The sequence below is a fragment of the Mercenaria mercenaria genome, chromosome 8, assembly GCF_021730395.1.
Source record: "Mercenaria mercenaria strain notata chromosome 8, MADL_Memer_1, whole genome shotgun sequence".
Taxonomy (NCBI): domain Eukaryota; kingdom Metazoa; phylum Mollusca; class Bivalvia; order Venerida; family Veneridae; genus Mercenaria; species Mercenaria mercenaria.
Window position 1 is genome coordinate 12,902,937 of NC_069368.1, and position 22,562 is coordinate 12,925,498.

Here is a 22,562-nt window from a genome sequence, read left to right on the forward strand (position 1 = left end):
TGACCCCTATTTATTTTGAGGTCACTTGATCAAAGGTCAAGGTCACAGGAGCCTGAACAGTGACTTGAGAACCACTAGGCCACGAGTGTTGAAATTTAGCGGGATGACTGTACATGCCAAGTAGATGATCCCTATTGCAGCCAACCATCAGTGTCTCTTTGACTTTCGCTCCTGACCCCTATTTACTTCTTGCCTATAGGACTTTGCATTGGGGGAGACATGCGCTTTTTTACAAAAGCATTTTCTAGTTTGTATGAGAGAATGGATATGTTTTGTATGAGAGGATGGATATGATCTGTATGAGAGAATGGATATAATCTGTATGAGAGAATGGATCTGATTTGTATAAGAAAATGGATGTGATCTGTGTGAGAGGATGGATATGATCTGTGTGAGGGAATGAATATGCTCTGTATGGGAGAATGGATATGTTTTGTATGAGAGAATGGATATGTTTTGTATGAGAGAATGGATATAATCTGTATGAGAGAATGGATCTGATTTGTATAAGAGAATGGATATGATCTGTGTGAGAGAATGAATATGATCTATATGAAAGAATGGATATGATCTTAATGGCAGAATAGGTAAGATCTTTATGACAATGGATGTGATCTGTGTGAGAGAATGGATATGATCTATATGAAAGAATGGATATGATCTGTATGACAGAATAGGTATGATCTTTATGACAGAATGGATATGATCTGTATGAAAGAATGGATTTGATCTGTATGAGAAAATGTGTATTATTTGTATGAGAGAATGGATACAATCTGTATGCGAGAAAGTACAAGATCTGTATGTGAGAATTGTTATGATCTGTATAGAGGTAACCATATTATCTGTGTGGAAGAAAGTACAAGATCTGTATGAGAGAATGAAAAGAATGGATATGATCTGTATGAGAGAATTGATATGATTGAGAAAGGGTATGAGAGAAAGGATCTATATTTATAACAAAAAATGGTTATGTGTATAAGAAAAGACATGATTTATAGTATGAGTCCTTACTTAGTACATGTGGATACAGGATTTAGACTAGAACAAATTTAAAGTTCAAGAAAGATAATATTTGCACATGAAAGAGGAAATGATATATATACTTTATGTTGGATATTATTTTACATACCAAAGGATATTATTTTAGAAGAGGAATGATATATCCAAGCATAAGAAGGAGTATTATACCTGTGAAATAAAAGATATTATGATGTTCACACGAAAAAAAGATCTGATTACATTTTGTATTGGAGAAAGGTTATCCGTAGATTCCAGACATTTAAAATATTCACTTAGTTATTTAAATACATATACAATGTACCAAGATTATGTGAATACAAAACACTATGATTAATGGAAATAAGAAATCTGTGATACCTACCCATTTATTATATATTTTATTGGTGATAATTATTTCTCCATACCATGCTCCCTGTTTTCTGAGATTTAATGGGACATAAGACTCTTTAATCGTTAGAAATACAAAAAGTTGCGATTTATGGATAGTTCATTACGTTGCCACATTACATATTTTGGTGTATTTTTTGTGAGAGCTGTCGAGAACGCTGGCTCCAATTCCATCACTTTTACAACACATATTGAATTCATTAAATCTTCACATCTGATTATGAAACTTCCATTTGTCTTGTAAGATATTTGGTAATCATTTTAAAAGAGCGAGATAATGTAGTTGTGTTTTTTGTGAAACTTTGATTTTTGTGAATTAATGTTTTTCTGCTCTTTAAACGGGAAGGTTTAATTATGGTATTTTTATGATAAGACTTCAATGAGAAAATACAATGTAGCAAAAAAGAATTTTGCCTTCTTATTAAAGAATTAATTTTCAGAAAAAAATGTTTTATAATATTTATGTGCAAAAATTTATATGAGAAAGTACTCTTTGTGATTCTATTAATTCCTCGTGTAAGGCTTAATATACATGCATGTATACAAAAGATAATTATATTGTTTCTATATTGGAAAGTCAATAAAATCATGCAGTTGATACATACAAAAGATAGCTTGACTGTGATATAAGTGGGAAGTAAAAAAGAATTGTCCTAAACTACATTGTATTAATTGTTAAGGAACAAAAATGTTGTTACCACACGTTGAGCAGTATGCCCAGCTTCTATTGGCCAACAAGGACACTGCAGATGTATAGCTCCGCCTCCTGTGATAACATACCACCAGCTCTCTGGTGAGGGAGGCTAATTTCTCATACATGGTATAGAATTTCTATACTAGATCATCTAGGATGCTTCTGTTGATGGTTTTTATGTAGAAACTTCAAGAGTTTGTCATCAATTGGCATGGATAAAGATCAAATAACAAGGTGAAATTGAAAAAAGAAATGTGAATAATGCGCTTAACAGAAACATGGTGCCAAAAAACTAATATTTAACAGTTGCTTGTAATTATTTTTTTCACCATTTTTTAATTTTTGTGTCTACATTTTGCAGATATTTTTGATTAATTCATGTCTATATCTTTTTCTGGAGTATGTTTTAATTGGACATTTGTCATCTATGGTGTTTAACATACCGTATCTTCTCAAATAAACTTTTTTTGACAGTAATGTTTCTAAATGCTTATTACCACATGATAAGCAAAGAATATGGGTATGTTGACTGTTTGAAAAAAAAAAGATGGTGGCTGCTTGAAATGGTGCTGGGGTCACATTTTAGCCACCTTGTGGAATAACTTGTCTCATTTACTATAACTCAATCCCACAGGTTAATTCAACTCCCAGGTGATATGAATGTTGTCTGGGATCTAAAGTCACTTTTTCTCCACCACAAACTCATGTGAAGAAGTTGTCAGTTACTTGCAGAGAGCAAGTTCAAAAACTGGTAATATAAAACTTCGGAACAGTGGTACAAATAACTAACTGATGTTACATAATATCATAGACTAGCTACTAGAGTGATAATAAAGAATGTGTCCAAAAAATACAACTTTTGTAATTTTTGATTTATGTAAAAGTTTAAGGTTTATGTAAAAGTAAAAAGTGACAAATGCCAGTCTATTTTAGAGACCTTCTCTGAGAACTGATTGTAATATGATATTGGATATAGACTAGCTATATTCACAATTTTGAAAATTAAAAATAGAAAAAAATCGATCATAGTCTAGGAGCTAGTCTAGTAGTGTCACAATATAAACTGCAGTTTGACAGGAAGTAGATATAATATGCCTTAGATTTTCATTAGTTTTGTGCTAAAAGAATTAGATATAAACTGAGAAAATGATAATTCTGGTTTTTAAAAACATCAGTTTAGAGGGGAAAATAGGGAAAGAAAACATTATCGTTTGATAGTTGATTCTCTTATCTGACTCAGATCAAAGTTAGTGTGCCTGATTTGCCAAACTATGAACATTAACTATTTAAAGAGATATAAATTAATTTGGAGGAATTACTACTTTACTAGTCTTGGGTGGCAGAATTCTTTGGAATCAAGTTTTTTGGAGATTTGTGGAAGAAATGCATTTTCTTTCAATTTCATTCCTTTTAGAATGAAAACAACAACAACAACAACAACAACAACAAAGTTAGGGTGGCATGTTCTTTTATTATATCATACTTGTATTTCTTTGTATAAAATTCTATTCTGAAGCAGCTAAAAATTCTTAATTCATTATGTAAATCCCCTAAAAATAGCACATAAGCCCTAAAATATTAGGCTTTCATGATTAAATATTAGTGTTAGCACATAAGTTAAAAAAGGTATTAGGTTTAACAGCAATAATACTTTTTGGAATGTAATAAAATCTATTTTCATTTTGTGATCTCACTTACATACTTTTCAGTATGATAAAGTAAATGTTACAAGTGCTTGAGTATGTTTGTAGATATTGTGAACTCTTGAAAAATAGTGTCATTCTGAGTTGACACTGTGATATAATATATGAGCCGCATCATGAGAAAACCAACATAGTGCATTTGCGACCAGCATGGATCCAGACCAGCCTGCGCATCTGCATTTCTATATATGGTTTGTACTAGAATGAGTGTTTTGACAAATAAGTTTCTTTTGAGAAAGCATTAGAGACTGTGAGCTCTGCTTGATTTACTCTACCTTACCATGCTAAATTTCTATAATGAACTTGTCCATCATTCAATTTTGATAGTACCATTAACTGTAAATCAGAATACTCAATATTATGATAATAGTTCTAATTTCCGTCATCTTTTTATTTTTCATTAGCAGCATGAAAGGTGTTATCATTTTCAACAGTAGCAGCAGTAGCAACAAAAACAGCAGTAGCATTAAAATCTTTTTCATCATCATCAACAACTTCATAACAAAATTGACTGTCATCTTTTTTTAGAGAAACTGCAGTAGATCTGATCTCTTAAATTTTATCTGCAGTATATCTACATCATCAACATTGTTTTCTCCATCATTATCATCAACAACAAAAGCAACATCATTGTCATCATCATCATCAACATCATCATCAGATGCTGCCTCATATCAGAATAACATTTAGCATTAGCTTTAAGGAAGTAACATTCTTTGATTGATCCTCCAGTCTTTTATTTGCCTTAGCTACTAATCGGCCAGACAGATTGAGTGTTTTCTAATCATGTTGCTGTGATTTGTAAATAAATAAAACTGCAGTTATTAGGGTCATGCACGAGTCATGGATTTCAGATATCGAGAAATCAGTTTAACTTATCTGTAGATATATATGCAGAAATTCTGCTACAATAATCATTCTGCCTTCTGGGTTAACCCTTATCATGCTGGACATGATTTCATGGAGTCATAGTCATATTTCAATAAATTTCGTAAAATTTATTCATCAGCCTCCCATTCATGCAGTCTGATCATGATCTGCACTGTTCGCCATTCAGTCAGTATCTTTTTGGTATGCACCCCTTTTAACCGTTCATGGTACTGTCCAAATTGAAAGATGGACAAGTTCATTATAGAAATTTCGCAGGGTAAGGGTTAAAGTTGCCAGACTTTGATACATGTTTACCTTTACATTTATTTTGGTAATAATTTTGGTATGGGTTGGTAATAACTCCATTAACTCTTACCCTGCTTAATTTCTATAATGAACTTGTCCATCTATCAATTTGGACAGTACCATTAACTGTTACAAGGGGTTCATACCAAAAAGATACTGACTGTATGGCGAACAGTGCAGATCATGATCAGACTGCATGGATGTGCAGGCTGATCATGATCTGCACTGTCGCAAAGGCAGAATCAATTGTGTCCAGCATGATAAGGGTTTTAAGATTGGTATTTACTCCATTAAGATTTGTTTCAAAGAATTTCAGATTTCTGCTTGGAGAAATACTTTATGTAGCAGTATAGAGATTTTAAAGTTTTATCAGTCTTAAGGAGGCGCTGAAGAAATTTGAGAGCTGTGCATTAATATTTTAATGAAAAACAAGGCTTATGTAACAGAATATATTATAGCGATAGCTTCTTATATCGATTTGTATAATTTTCTTATCTTTGGAGCAAATTATGAAAAGTTATTTCATCATCGTCCTCAAGGTGAATTTTGCAATATAATATGTAGATGAAACACTGTTTATTTGATTTTTTGGACTGCAATCCTTTTCAAGAAAAAATATTCTCATAACTAGTAATATTTCAATATTCTTTTTAGTAAATACTCATTTTTCATCATCTTATTTTCAGAATATTTCCAGTTTACAATAAGGTTCATCATAATCTACTATTTCTTACATCAAAAGATTTTCGTGGCCATTTTCTATAAAGTTCTATGTATTTCTTTCTTTTTTTACCAGTAGCCAGGTACACATTCAGTATTTATTTTACTGACCAGTTGTGGAAACAAATATAAAATACATTGCCTAAATTGAAACTGAAGGTTAGAAGATAAACCAAAGTGTTGTCTTATCATTTATCAAAGAGGTAAAATTTGTTCAGGTGCTTGCCTCATTAATACCAAAGGTGAGGAAAGGTGAGCACAATCTGGTCAGTGGCCAGAATCTACCAGGAATTAATAAACTTTGTTTCTACAAATAGTGTTGAAACATAAATAATATGCGTATCTATTGTGTACCTGTATAAATTGCATATTACTACCAGAATAGCAGTACCAGTCATCAAGAGATAATTTCTATGACCAGAGTCAGCTAACCTGCAAATCTTTGATAACCTTATACGTAACATTGTTCAAGGCACGCAACTTTAGACCTTACTATTTCCTGGCTTTTCAGTATAATATTTCTTGTTGTTTAATCATTTTTGAAACAAGATTATAAGTTTTTTGTTTGTTTATTTTTAGCTCACCTGAGCACAAAGTGCTCAAAGGTGAGCTTTTGTGATCGCCCTATGTCCGTCGTCAACTATTTGACTGTTAACACTCTAGAGGTCATATTTTTGGCCCAAACTTAATGAAACTTGGTCAGAATGTTACCCTCAATAAAATCTTGGATGAGTTCGATATTGGGTCATCTGGGGTCAATAACTAGGTCACTTGGTCAAATCAAAGGAAAAGCTTGTTAACACTCTAGAGGTCACAATTTTGGCCCAATCTTAATGAATCTTGGTCAGAATGTTACCCTCAATAAAATCTTGGACGAGTTCGATATTGGGTCATCTGGGGTCAAAAACTAGGTCACCAGGACAAATCAAAGGGAAAGCTTGTTAACACTCTAGAGGTCACATTTTTTGCCCAATCTTAATGAAACTTGGTCAGAATGTTACCCTCAATAAAATCTTGGACGAGTTCGATATTGGGTCATGTAGGATCAAAAACTAGGTCACCAGCAGCGCCGTAGCCACACTGAGGCAAACCGAGGCAGTTGCCTCGGTTAAAATTTGAGGAGCCAAAAAAAAAAAAGAGAGTAAAAAGTAGGCTTATCACACTGATGAAAAATTCAGTTATTAAAGCTTAAAAAAGTAGAATCTATATTAATATCATTAGAATGTATCAGAATATCATTTGCCTCATGACATTAAATAAATTGAGGCAAGGTGAGACAGAAATCCTAGCAGTCTTATTGATAGCCTTGCCAGGTCCGGATTCAGTGGCCGGATCGAGGAGGCCCGTGCCCCCACCCCCCACAAGTTGACTGAGAAGTGACCAATTGCACCCAATTATTTATTATTATTATCCTCAAATTTAAGCCCAAAATAGCACCAGAGGCCACTATTTCGTACCGATATTTCAAAATTTTCCAGGGGAAGGGCCCCGTGACCCCACTAAAATGAGGGGAAAACTCCCTCCAATACATCAAAATTTTGACCCAAAAAATGCACCAGAGGCCGCCATTTCATACCTGTATTTTAAATTTTTCCAGGGCGAGAGCCCCCTGACCCACCTAAAATGAGAGGGTTCCCCCTAAAGTATCTCAAAATTTAGACCAAACAGTGTACCATAGGCCACCATTTCGTGTCTGTATTTCAAAATTTTCCAGGAAAAGAGCCCCTGACCCTACTAAAGTGAGTGGGAAAACTCCTACAGTACCTCAATATTTAGACCAAACAGTACACCATAGGCCCCCCATTTCGTACCTGTATTTCATTTTTTTCCAGGGCGAGAGCCCCCTGACCCCCCTAAAATGAGAGGATTCCCCCTAAGGTACCTCAAAATTTAGACCAAACAGTTCACCATAGGCCACCATTTCGTATCTATATTTCAAAATTTTAGGAAGAGATCCCCCTGGCCCCATTAAAATGAGGGGGGTTGGGAACCCCTTCCATACTTTAAAATTTAGACCAAGGAATGGACCAGAGGTCACCATTTCATACCTGTATTTCAAGATTTTCCAGGGCGAGAGCCCCTGATCGCACTAAAATGAGGGGTTCCACTAAAGTATCTCAAAATTTAGACCAAAAAATGCACCATAGGCCACCATTTCGTATATACAAATGTATTTCTAAAATTTCCCACGAAGAGAGCCCACTGACTACACTAAAATGAGGGGGAAACCCCCTTCTATACCTTAAAATTTAGACCAAAAATGCACCAGAGGCCACCATTTCATACCTGTTTTTCAAATTTTTTCAGGCAGAGTGGCCCCCTGAACCCACTAAAATGAGATGATTCCCCCTACAGAACCTCAACATTTAGACCAAACAAAATGCAATATATGCCATTATTTCGTATCTATATTTCAAAATTTCCTAGGAATAGTGCCCCTTGACGCCCCATTCAGTACCTCAAAATTAAAAAAAAAAATGAATAAAACACCAGAGGCCACCATATACTTGTAATTCAAACATTTCTAGTGGGAGACCCCCTGACCCCACCCCACAACCAACACGGACAGAGCCCCTCACCCTCACCCCTCCATTACCTATCCCCTCTCGGGCTATAAACTAATAAACTACCAGTAAACTGATAAACAGCATGTTGTTGTATGTCTTTACTGATGGCTTTCTGATTTTATTTTAATAAAGCCTCAGTTATCCTTACAAGTTATCAATGTATTTTTTTCTTAAGATATGAAGGTAACTGAGATAAATAGGGTTAAAAGAACGATTTTTACTGTGATGTAACACAACAATTCTGGGGGGCATGCCCCCACACCCCCGTAGATTGCCTCGGTTAAAATTTGTGTCTGGCTACGGCACTGACCAGGTCAAATCAAAGGAAAAGCTTGTTAACACTCTAGAGGTCACAATTTTAGCTCGATCTTAATGAAACTTGGTCAGAGTGTTATCCTCAATAAAATCTTGGACAAAGTCGATATTGGGTCATGTTGGGTCAAAACTAGGTCACCAGGTCAAATCAAAGGAAAAGCTTGTTAACACTGTAGAGGCCACAATTATGACTGTATCTTCATGAAACTTGATCAGATTGTTAATCTTGATGATCTCAAGGTCCGTTTTGAATCTGGGTCATGTAGGATAAAAAAACTAGGTCACCAGGTCAAATCAAAGGAAAAGCTTGTTAACAGTCTAGAGGTCACAATTTTGGCCCGATCGTAATGAAACTTGGTCAGAGTGTTATCCTGAGTAAAATCTTGGACACGTTCGATATTGGGTCATCTGGGTTCAAAAACTAGGTCACCAGGTCAAATCAAAGGAAAAGCTAGTTTACACTGTAGAGGCCACATTTATGATCATATCTTAATGAAACTTAGTCAAAATGTTGATCATGATGATCTATAGGTCAAGTTTATATCTGGGTCAGGTGGGCTCAAAAACTAGGTCACTAGGTCAAATCAAAGGAAAAGCTTATTAACACTCTAGAGGCTACATTTATGACTATATCTTTATGAAACTTAGTCAGAATGTTAATCTTGATGATCTTGAGGTCAAGTTTGAATCTGGGTCATATTGGTTCAAAAACTAGGTCACCAGGTCAAATCAAAGGAAAAGCTAGTTAACACTTTAGTGGCCACATCTATGACCATATCTTAATGAAACTTGGTCAGAATGTTAATCTTGATGATCTATAGGTCAGGTTCATATCTGGGTCAGATGGGATCAAAAACTAGGTCATAAGGTCAAATCAAAGGAAAAGCTTGTTAACACCTAGAGGCCACATTTTTGACTGTATCTTCATGAAACTTAGTCAGAATGTTAGACTTGATGATCTTTAGGTCAAGATTGAATCTGGGTCATGTCGGGTCAAAAACTAGGTCGCCGGGTCAAATCTAAGGAAAAGCTAGTTAACACATTAGAGGCCACATTTATGACCATATCTTAATGAAGCTTGGTCAGAATGTTAATCTTGATGATCTTTAGGTCAGTAGGTCAAGTGAGCAATACAGGGCCTTCATGGCCCTCTTGTTTTGACAAACATTCTCAGTTTGATGAAAGAAAATCTAATGATAAATTAATTTTTTTGCATTTTTGGTTTTCAGGATTATGTCAGATGTGGTGTTACAAGCAAGTCTAGTAATGACATAGTATTGACTGGTGAGTAGAAAGTAATATGTACCTATTTCATGAGTTGACCTTAAAGGACACGTTTTATACTGTCAGATGATGCCCCTTTTAAACTGAGAAATTTTGTGAAAGTTTTGCATATAGCATGTTTCTAAGGTACCACTTGACTAATTGTTTTCAGATTTTCCACACCTTCAGCATTATGAGTTGATTTTACCTGACAAGTTTCATAACTGTGGCTTACAGTTTTGCAAAATTATGCCCCTTTTTCATGTTGGAAAATTTTGCTGAAGCTTTTGTATGTAAGTTAGTATTAGGCGAAAGGGTTTTAAACAGTGCAGCATTCTGTCATTGGGCAGCTCTTGTTTGAAATAAAGTTTTAAAAACTGTTGCATTTTAAGACTTTTGTATGTACTTATAGGTCCACATATTGCGGCCAATTTACTTAGAATATTGGGCATATGATGAATTAGACTTAGTCGGCCATTGTGGTCGTGTTGTTAAGGTTGTTGACTTAGAAACGCTTGCCCCTCACTAATGTGGGTTCGAACCTTACTAAGGGCGTTGAATTTTTCATGTGAGGAATCTATTTGGTTAGCTGACAGAAAGTTGATGGTTCTACCGAGGTGCCTGCCCGTGATGAAATAATACATGGGCACAGATGGGGTCTTCCTCCACCATCAAAGCTGGAAAGTTACCATATAACCTCTTTAATTGTGTTGGTGCGGTGCTAAACCCATCAGAAACAAAATAAGAATTAGACATAGCATAATGAAGTCCAATGTAGGAGTTATATTGCTGTATTACAGAGTAATAAGATTATGTACCATGTTTGAAAGATATTAAATGACATGATCATCTGCTTGAAGCTATCTGACTATGCTGGCATTTGACTTAAAAGAACAATTAATGGGCTAAGTGCATGTAAATTAAGTGTTTCCTCTGTCAAAGAAAACTATCTGGATATAAGAATATTATGTCAAGTACCTTTTAGTAGAATTATTTTAGAATCATTTTCTGTTTTATGAGTGTATAAATTAAGAAAAGTAAGAAACAAAATGGACGTTGAAAATCTTTTTGTTTTCATTAAGGGAAAATATTTGCACAATTAACTCGGGGAAAACACAAGGTATACTTGCACAATGTAGCGAACAAGTTCTGGTTGGTATGGCGAGCACAGGATGATCTGGAACGAAAATATTCTGTTTCAGTTAGAAGAGCACAAGATAGTCAATCTAGGGCGAACAAGATGTGTTTCAGTGTAAGGCAAAAGTTCTTTTTGACAGTCTGACACAGTACTGCATGTCTGAAACTTTCAGATGTCATTCATCCTTCACCTTTGAGTAAGGTGGGGAATTATCAGGTCCTCATGAATTGGTACTGAACAAGGGAACTTGGGTTAATACTTTTAACTGATTGCCATTCTGTAACTTAAACACAGTTGGAATATTATTTTAAACCAGTATCAAACAGGTAAGTCTAACAAATTAAGATTTGTCTTACAGGTTCCTATGACCACACAGTAAAGTTGTTTGACACACGTATTGGGGAGTGTGTGATGAGCGTGGACCATGGTGCTCCTGTAGAAAGTGTCCTCATGTTCCCCACAGGGGGCCTCTTCTTCTCTGCTGGTATGTACTATTAGGGGTGTAACGATACATCGAACTATCGATGCATTGCGATACTAAGTGTCCCGATAGCATGCATCGATAGAAAAGTCACGATCCAATAACAATCACCGATAGTTCCTTCAACAATCGATAGTTTTGAAATTTTAGTAAATACAGAAATAATTTATAATTTATAAACCAAGAAACAGAGCCAGCTTTCATTTGCGCCTCGGAAAATGTTTACGTCTCCATTACAATAATTACCCTCACGGAATTTAACTACCATAAAGGACTGAGAAGTCTGGAGATAATTAATAAATTTAGTTTCTTAGAAACTTTGATTAAATATATTTAAATAACCTGTTAATCTTAGATGAGAAAATGTACTATGGACATGGAGAAAGAAGGATACTTGTATTATACAGCAAACTGTTCGGTAGGGCCCTTCATTTAGTGCTGGTACACCTTAAACCGATCCGTTAATTTTCGTCTTTTTCGATGCTTTGGGTTATTAAACATGTTGACACTCGCAACAAAATGGCCGATTCGTTTGAGTATACCTTGCATAGGTTTATTGTTTTACTTATTGTTCCAAAGCTAAGGAAGTCAAGAAATATTTCATGTTAGAATTATTTCTGTCCATTTCATTTATACAAACATCTCAATGTGTGTTAACAGCAATTATAAACAGTGCCGTCTCTTACACTGTGTAACAATGCCAGTTGGTAGCTTTACTGTATAAAATAGGATGGCCGATAACTATTGCAATAGTATCGCAATAGTAACCTGTAATAGAATAGTATCGCAATAGTTTTTAAGCAATATCAATAGTATTGCAATAGTCAAAATTGGCCTCAATAGTCACCCCTATGTACTATTATATTATGTCTAAATTCAGGTGAAAATTGACAATTGAATTCTTCATCCATTAGTTAAGGACAATTGAGATGTTTGTCAGTTGTTTTGTCTGCCCTCACTTCCGTTCTCTGAAGCTTAATTTAAAAATTATGCAATGAATGGACTTCAGACTTGGAATGTAGTAGGTGGTTTCTAGGAGAAATGCAGCATTATAAGATAATTCAATCCTCAATAATTTGATTTAGCTCACCTTAACCAAAGGGTCAGGCTGAGTTATTAGAGGTGGATGGTGCAGTGTCAGTTGTCCAGAACTTGCCTTAATGATTTTCACTCAGTGGTAAGTATATTTTCAGAGATGACAGATGTACTTTTAATGAATATTGACGATTGTAGCGAATTTGTAGGTATAAAAGTAAGATGTTGCTATTAGCACAAAATTTACAGTATTTATTATGTTTTCTGTAGGGTAAATGTCAGATTGTATAACAGTCAAACAGTATGATACATGACTTCATGCCATCAGCTCTCCTGTATGTTTGTTAACCATATTAAAGACATAAGATTTTACCGTCATAGCGTATTGTACGCCAGCATTAACAATTATTGACATTTTGCATTCTGTATTAAATAAGATTATTGTAGAGATACTTTATATTTCATCATATGACAACATTCATTAGGTTTATTGTCTTTTATTTTGTCATTTCCCGTCTTTACTGCATTCCTCCTTGTTAATATTTGGCAAGATTTTGTAACTATAATTGAAGAAGTTGATTTGTAGAGAGCGAGAATGATATGTAAATAGAATAAATATAACAATTAGATTATACAAATTTATGTCGGCTCCATTTGCACGGAGAGTTTGAAGTGCTTTTTTCTTGTGAAGAACATCACTAATATCCCTGGTGTTATCATGATATTGCCTCATATGTACCATTAGACCAGATATGTAAATTTAAATGGTTAAGTTGTAAATATTGAGTCAGTAACTTTTGAATTTGTATCTTTTTCTCAGTTATAATAATAATGTTTTAAAGGCGTTTTCCCCCAAAAATACAGTTTTCAAGGGCAGAAAACTTTTTTCAATACCGGTGACCTATGATTTTTATTGTTTATTTTTGTTTCTTAGATGATTGTCCTTCAGTATCCAAAGTTTGAAGAAATTCTATTAATGGGAAAAATTTCGCCCATCTCATCTACAGTGAATTTAAATTCTGTTTCTTTGAAAAATATCTCAAGTTGAAAAAGTCCTGTAATCATAACAGGAATTTTACAAGGAAGTGTGTGTGTGGGTAGGGGAGTTGCATGTTTAATTAATAAATAGCATGTTAATATGTGTTTTGTTTAGTTCTTTTGTTCTTCATAATTTTGAGGAAATTATCTCTTTGTTTTATTGCGGATTTGTTTTCTGATCGAAATATTATGAGTTCCCCCTTTTCATTAGGTTATAAATCAAATAACGGCCTCACTTGTAAGTCAACAGGCCTTTAATCATATGCGAGCCATTAAGAACCGTAGTATATTTCTAGAATAACAATTTAGCGGGACTCAGAGGCTTTGTTAGAAATCTCCGCTAATTTTACAATTAATTCTGACTGACAGAATATGGTAGCTGCAAGAAGATAAAGCTTATGTTAATTGCTAGAAGAGAATCAGTACCTAGAACATACCGTCTGATTTATAGCCTAACCCCTGTCTAATAAATGCAGAAATGTTTCTATCTGAAAATGACTTCTTGTTATTTGTTTGTAATTAAGTGTTATTGTGCAGAGATAATTAAGTGTTATATTTTTTGGAGTATGAATACCTTGAGTAGGACAAGGGTCGACTGTAAACCTGTGTTAAATACATCAGTTCTGCAGACAATAAGAATAATGATTTTTGGTAAAAAAAAGTGATGCCAAACGATCATTGTCTTCCATTTAATTTTGTATTCACAGGGGTGCTAAGAAAAATGTTTGTTGTACCACATTCACAGGGGCTTGTAGCCCAATTTATGTTCTGGTTGGGGTCTCTTGAAAATCTGCATTAATTTGTAACTGTAGAAACAACTGAAAATATACTCTGTTCATTACCAACTTCAGAAGAACTAGCATTATCACCAAAGCATAGTTACAACAGTATAATGTTCTTCTTCCTCCTAATACTGAGCAGGGATCTTTGTGGACTTTCATAGCTCATTGAAGAAATGACATAGTATTTGCTACTATAAATAGTGTGACGGGTCAGGTCAAACCTGTGGTAGTGAATTGAACTCAGCTTAGGGAGCTGTTGGTACAGTTCTGGTGGGAAGTGCGTTCCAGTCTCTCACTTTCCTAGGGAAGAAGGAGTTAGAGTACATTGACTGTGAGGTTCTTTACTGGAATAGATTGGCTGTGAGGTTCTTTCCTTTTGTATATATATTATTATTATATTATACCAGATTTGTATAGTGCCCTTTTCATGATAAACACGTTGAAAGGCGCTTTACATAGAGCCACACAGGGCGTGAAATTCATCCTCTGCTAGTACAGACACAGAGCAGTCTGACCAGAGGGAGTGAGATAAAGCCCCCAGAACAGACAGAGAGAAATCCGTTTTAGATACAGGCCTGTACAGCTGTTAATAGTCCACAGGTAAGTGTCGTGTTGGATGTCACCAAGGTCATGCTTGATACAAAGAGCTATAAAAAATAAATAGATTGGCAACTTGAAAGGCATATAGAGCAAATCTCGTCAACCTCCCATGACAAAAAAACGAGATCTCGTAAGAGTCGTTTACCGGAAGTGGCGCTTTCTCCACGCGCCATTTTGTATGCGAAAGCAATTATTCATTGGTAAAATAATTATCACAGTATGACCATACTTCTTTCGATGGCAAAAAAAACGTGTACTTCGTGTTTTAAGACCATTTCACATTAAACTAATTTTGTTTTAGAAGCTAACTTGTATTTTAAATGTAGTTTTAAAGGTACCAATTGTAACTCCATGCTCGCCGATGTTTGTTTTTAGTAAGATAACGCCGAATCACGCCCTGACACGAGCTCACGCGAGATTACAGCCAGTTGCCATTCTATGTATTTTATACTTCTTTGCTTGATACAGAACAATGTTGATCTTCTAAGGACTCTCGGTGCAGGTCCATTAACAGCTTGGTGACAAAGTCCAAGGTTTTACAGTGGTTGTCATTGAAGGCATAGTGAGCAGCTCAGAGTTGGACTTGTTCTAACTTGGTTTGTCCCATACTGTAGAAGTATACTTCAGTGTAGGGTTGTCACTATAGCTCACAGTGTTTGTAGCTTCTTTTACTGGAGGCAGTTTATGAGTGTGACAGCTAAGTAATTTGCTAGCTTCTCCTGAGTATCCAGGATATGGACATGTAGAACCTAGCTAGTCTGGATAGGTGTTTCTTGCTGAGGGTGCAAATTCTTAGTAACTGTGCATTTTCTGGGATTAAAACTTGTCTGCCAAGTTTCTTCCCAAGCCCTGAGTGTAGTCAGTCAGCATCTCTGTCTGTTATGTATGACTATAATGAGCAAACAACTTGGGTAAGAGTTAGGTAGGCCACTGATGACAATAAATAGGAGGGTACTAAGGATCATGCCACGTTTCTACGGCTTGATATTCCAGTGAGGCAGCACTATAAAGTTGGGCATGTGCTCACTGCTACAAGTCGACACCGTCGTTTATATGACTGAAAAATTGTTGAAAAAGAAGTTAAACACAAACACATACACACACACTGAGGGAACTCCTGACATGGCATTCTCTGGTTCTGGTTGATGAATCTTCACCAAATATATTACACTGAAGCATCCTTGGATTGATGCTTTATGCTTGTCCAAGTGGTGTTGTTTCACTACTAGAAGTGAAAATAGAAAAAAAATAAAAAGTCATAGTGAAAATAGAAAAAAATAAAAAGTCATAGTGAAAATAGAAAAAAATAAAAATTCATACAGTATTAGAACAAAACCCTAAGACTTTATTGAAATTTGTTGGGTTTTTTTTGCTCTCAGATATTTAAAAATACCAAAGATTTCATTTGCATAAAACATTTTGCATTCTTATGAGTTTTCAGTTTTCTTGTTATCTTTTTTCTGAACCCCTTAATTTTTAGCTCGACTATTCATAGAATAGTAGAGCTATTGGACTCGCCCATGCGTCGGCGTGTCCGCGTCGGCGTCCGCGTCCCGATTTGGTTAAGTTTTTGTATGTAAGCTGGTATCTCAGCAACCACTTGTGGGAATGGATTGAAACTTCACACACTTATTCACTGTGATAAACTGACTTACATTGCACAGGTTCCATAACTCTGTTTTCGGCGTCCGCGTCGGCGTCCGCGTCCCGATTTGGTTAAGTTTTTGTATGTAAGCTGGTATCTCAGCAACCACTTGTGGGAATGGATTGAAACTTCACACACTTATTCACTGTGATAAACTGACTTACATTGCACAGGTTCCATAACTCTGTTTTGCTTTTTTACAAAATTATGCCCCTTTTTTGACTTAGAAATTTTTGGTCAAGGTTTTGTATGTAAGCTGGTATCTCAGTAACCACTTGTGGGAATGGATTGAAACTTCACACACTTATTTACTGTGATAAACTGACTTACATTGCACAGGTTCCATAACTCTATTTTGCTTTTTTACAAAATTATGCCCCTTTTTCGACTTAGAATTTTTTGGTTAAGGTTTTGTATGTAAGCTGGTATCTCAGTACTCACTAATGGGAATGGATTGAAACTTCACACACTTGTTCACTGTCATGATCTGACATGCACAAAGCAGGTCCCATAACTTTATTTTGCTTTTTTACAAAATTATGCCCCTTTTTCAACATAGAAATTTTTGGTTAAGTTTTTGTATGTAAGCTGGTATCTCAGTATCCACTAATGGGAAAGGATTGAAACTTCACACACTAGTTCACTGTCATGATATGACATGCAGTGCAAAGGATCAATAACTCAACTTTGCATTTTACAGAATTATGCCCCTTTTTCAACTTAGGAGTTTTTGGGTTAAATTCTTATATGTAAGCTGGTATCTCAGTACCCACTAATGGGAATGGATTGAAACTTCATACACTTGTCCACTGTCATGAGCTGATAAGCACTATGCAGGTTCCATAACCCTATTTTACTTTTTTACTAAATTATGCCCCTTTTTCGACTTTCTTATTCATTCAAGCGACAAGGCTGTTAAATAGTCGAGCGTTGCTGTCCTCCGACAGCTCTTGTTTTACTTTTTGTGTGTATCATTGGGTACTCAAATCTGGAACACCAACCCCTGTGACTGACTTTGATTTTCAACCTCTTTTAACTGCCAACATTATAGTAGTGAACATTTCTCATGTCTGTCAACTGGTTGGGGAAATCAGCACAGAATTTACAGAAATTCATCAAGAAATTGTGAAAATTGGCTCCCACTAATTTCAGGCTTGACTGATACTTATTTTATTAGAAAATGTAGAAACATGTGTATAATAATTCATACAAGATGGATATTGCTGCTCTGTTGAAACGGAGCATAGATTAATCAACAAAAAAAATATTGTTTTGTCTCGAAGCATAAACATTAGTTAGTTTTTTTTCGTATATTTTATTGGTGCAATTTCAGTAAAGCTATCTAAGATGTCAGGCTAGAACAAGTTGCTAATATTTTTCCTTTGTTTTATGTTACTGGATATTAATAAAAGTACGAAATGTTGCTCAATATATATCATTTTCTTTAATCTTTAGCCTGCTAGCGGCAGGTGATTTTGCCTTTGCGACCAGTGCAGACCGTTCACTATCCAGTCTGTAAATTTTCAATGAACACCCCTTCGAATATAAATGGTACTGCCTAAATTGAAAGATAGACCAGTCCATTTTAGTAATTTAGCAGGGTAAGGGTTAATATTCATTGTTTTGATGATGTATTCTTTCCTGAATGATAACACCTAGCTAGATATATTTTCCTTGTTTTATAGATTAAAAGTTTGATAATGAATTTTTAATGTCACTGTAACCTTCCTGGCTGTCATCTTGATTGTTCCCAGTCCATAACATAACTTTAAGGTGTTGCAAATCTAGTAAAATATTATTTTGTGCTTCAAAGATTCAAAAAGTCAAAACCGTAAATTGAATTATTGTATTTTGTCCAGTATAAAAATATCTTTAAGTACATTGATAGTAAATGACAAAGATCTTACAGTTAAGATATATTTTTGTGCAAGATCTTTACCTTAACCTGAAAGTTAACCCTTACCCTGCTAAATTTATATAATGAACTTGTCCATCTTTGAATTTGGACAGTACCATTAAATGTTAAAAGGGATGCATACCAAAAGGATACTGACTGAATTGCGAATGATATATTCCAATTCCATGAGGCATGAGGACATACTATGTGCAAGACTTTTATCTAATTGCAATAAAGACAATTTCCATGAAGTATGGTGCATATTTTGCAGGACCTTTACCTAAACCTCACTTAAAGTAATATTACATATAATTTCCATGAGGCATGAGGACATATTATGTGTAAGACTTTTATCTAACTGCCACAAAGACAATTTTCATGAAGTATGGTGCATATTGTGCAGGACCTTTACCTAAACCTCACTTAAAGTAAAATTACATATAATTTCCATGAGGCATGAGGACATATTATGTGTAAGACTTTTATCTAACTGCCACAAAGACAATTTCCATGAAGTATGGTGCATATTGTGCAAGACCTTTCCATGAGGCATGAGGACATATTATGTGTAAGACTTTTATCTAATTGCAACAAAGACAATTTCCTTGAAGTATGGTGCATATTGTGCAGGACCTTTACCTAAACCTCACTTAAAGTAAAATTACATATAATTTACATGAGGCATGAGGACATATTATTATGTGTAAGACTTTTATCTAATTGCGACAAAGACAATTTTCATGAGGTATGACACATTGTGTGCAAGACCTTTTGACACATTGTGTGCAAGACCTTTACCTAAACCTCACTTAAAGTAAAATAACATACAATTTCCATGTGCAAAACCTTTACCTAAAACTCACTGAAGATTAACTGATACAATTTCAGTTATACATGAAAACATATAGTGTGCAAGACATTTAGCTAAAACTCATTAAAGATTAAATGACAAAGACCATTTCCATGAGGCATGAGAAGTAATGTGTGAAAGACTCTCAGAAGATTGAACAACGCTGACAATTTCCATGAGGCATGAGAATATATTGTGAACGACTCAGAAGATTAAACAATGCAGACAATTTCCATGAGGCATGAGAGTATATTGTGAAAAACAAAGCATGTCCGCTCTCTAAGTCAAACAGTTTTCAGCCGATCTTCACCAAACTTGCTGACAATATTTGTGGGCATAATATCTCAGTCAAATTGGATAACCAGCCAAATTGCCCCAGGCATTCTTGGATTATGGCCCTTTATTACTCGAAAAAGCTGTGAATTTAGCCTTGTCCGCTCTCTAAGTCGAACAGTTTTCATCCGATCTTCACTAAACTTGCTGACAATGTTTCGTCCATGTTCGATAACCAGCCAAATCGCCCCAGGCACTCTTGGATTATGGCCCTTGAATTACTAAAAAAAATGCGAATTTAGCCTTGTCCGCTCTCTAAGTCAAATGGTTTTCATCCAATCTTCACCAAACTTGCTGACAATGTTTGTGGGCATAATATCTCGGCTAAGTGTGATAACCACCCAAATTACTCAAGGCACTCTTGGATTATGCCCCTTGAATTAGGCCAGGTTCGATGACAGGCGTATTTTGTGACAGTCTGGCACTCTTGTTAAATCTCCCTGTTTCTTTTATCTTGTGTTTCTTGATGATGTTTTGCAGAATCCATACCACCAACCCAACCCCATCACCTTGATGACTCATACACCTGCCCAACCCCACCTCACGCCCAGGGTAATATAAAAGTTTACTTTGTCTGGCATTGTCATCTGTACAATGATAGGAAGTGGTGGCACCAGTGTTCTATATATACACACATCAAGTTTCAGTTTTAATATCTTAATAATTTATATTAACATTAGAACATTGGTTTTGCAAAGTCATTTCCAGTGGTGTTTGTCAGATAATAATAATTCATATGGGAAGCCTAATTAGTAGTTTTTATTTCAACTAAAAGTCTTGTTAATTTTTTATGAATTTAACAAAACAATTTTGAAATTATTGGAATATTAGATTTAAAACAGCAAGCATGCTTGGTTTACTTAATTGGGTTGAGACTGGGGCATTCATACTTCATTTGGTTTGATTTGCATGTTGATTTAATAGATTTTCATTTCACCTTTATTAGAGTATTGTAAATCATTTGAAAAAGATAAGCCATCAATGATTCAGGAAGAACTTCCAGCAAAAATTTCCTTTTTTTTTTCTTAAATGACTGCACAATGTTGCTGATTTTGATCACATTACTGCTTATTTTGATCTTTAAAGCAGTCTGTAATATAATATTGTCATTTTAGTGCAGAATTAAGATCCTGTAAGAAGTGGAAAAGTTCCTTCATAAATTAGTCAATGTAAGGAAATGAATAACTGAATTAAATGATATGAGCCGCAACATGAGAAAACCAACATTGTGCGCTTGCGACCAGCTTGGATCCGGACCAGCCTGCGCAGTCTGGTCAGGATCCATGCTGTTCGCTAATGGTTTCTCTAGTTGCAATAGCATTTGAAAGCAAACTGCATGGATCCTGACCAGACTGTGCGGATGTGCAGGCTGGTCTGGATCGATGCTGGTTGCAAAGCCACTATGTTGGTTTTTCTCATGGCATGGCTCATATACTTTATCAGCAGTTTGGTTGAAGTCCTTGTTTCCTAGGATACTGATAATGCAAAATAAATATTGAGATGATAATTACATGTCCAGTCATATTCATAATGAGATTTAGATTGCTGGTATCTGACATCACAGAACCAGTCACAGGATATGGTGGAAACCAGTCTGGGACCCACAATTCCTGGCGACAGGAAGTTAACTGAGCATGACTGTTCCACCATTTTGCCCTTAAGACTTCTTATGACCCATACTTCACATCTCACAGCATCAAAAGTGATAGAAATATAAAACATTTACCGCCTCTTTATATCTTTCTATCACTCAAGAATCTGTATGGAAAACTCATCAGAAATTTGAAATAAACGTGATTCCATATTGGAAAATGTTGATCTTGGCATTTGGGTTTGTGCCTGCAGTCATTAATAATCATAGAAAATTGCCCCTGAATACATAAATACACTTCTCAGATGGCATCAAATCAGGATCATTAGAAGGTGTAAAATAGATTTTCATGGTATATTCATTTTCACAAAGAGTTGGCAGGGGTGCGATATGGTTATTATATATTCCCTGCCAAGAGCAAAATCATTCTATATCGGTTCTAATTCATTAACCTTTTGATTCATATTACAGATTTCACAAGTTTGAAGACATCATACATTCGCTCTCATGCAAACATATTTCTCATATTCTATTGTTTTGCAAGAGTCTGTATTGTTTGTTAGAGGGATAGCAGCACTGTGATGAGTGGAGCGCTTAAATCAAATCAGTGCAGGTAAATCCACCCTGGGCTAACTCCAGGAAGAATCCACCCGGGGCTACCTCCAGAAAGAATCCACCCTGGGCTTCCTCCAGGAAGAATCTGGGATTATCAGATCTATCCAGTTCGATCTTTCTTGTGGGGTAGATATTCTTCAGGACATAAAAGAGCCGAAAGATGATACAACCAAACTGCTTTCCATAATGCCTCTGTCCATGTGAGGAAGTTGTCAGTTGCGTACACTGATCCAGTTTCCACAACAGAAAGAAACTGGTGCCAATTAAACCAAGTAAAAATGAAACTATAATACTTAAATAGCTTAAAAATTATGTTAGATTTTCACATTAGTATAAACTATTGTAACTTTTTATGAAAGAAAGAGACAGATAATTATGTAAGATTACTGCTATGCTATCATTAGTTATTTCTGTGACTTTCCTTTTATTTTCCATCTTTTCTTATAGATGTAATATATGAATTTATGCGAAATTAAATTTCGCTCTTTGAGTTGCTGCAATTAAATAGAAAAAGGATTTGAAAAGTCTGAGAAGTTATCTATCTTTCATCAAAAGGCAAATTAGGTGAAATTTTAAAGAAAAAAAGTATTGCCAGTTCAGAATTAAGTTTAGCGCTAGCTTAATCGGAGGTGAAACGTCTGAAAAGCAAATGTCTCTTTACAGCATACATTTGCTTTCAAGTTAATTATCAGTTTCTTATTACATTAGC

General features: G+C 35.2%; 1 protein-coding gene across 1 annotated transcript in view; it reads left to right on the forward strand.

Moving 5' to 3' along the window:
* LOC123523031 (U3 small nucleolar RNA-associated protein 15 homolog) overlaps positions 1 to 22,562 on the forward strand; it is a 70,137-nt gene that overhangs the window by 8,116 nt on the left and 39,459 nt on the right. The window contains exons 2-3 of the mRNA XM_053549401.1: positions 9,815 to 9,869; positions 11,345 to 11,470. Coding sequence (XP_053405376.1) covers positions 9,815 to 9,869; positions 11,345 to 11,470 — 181 coding nt within the window. The remainder of the gene's footprint in view (positions 1 to 9,814; positions 9,870 to 11,344; positions 11,471 to 22,562) is intronic.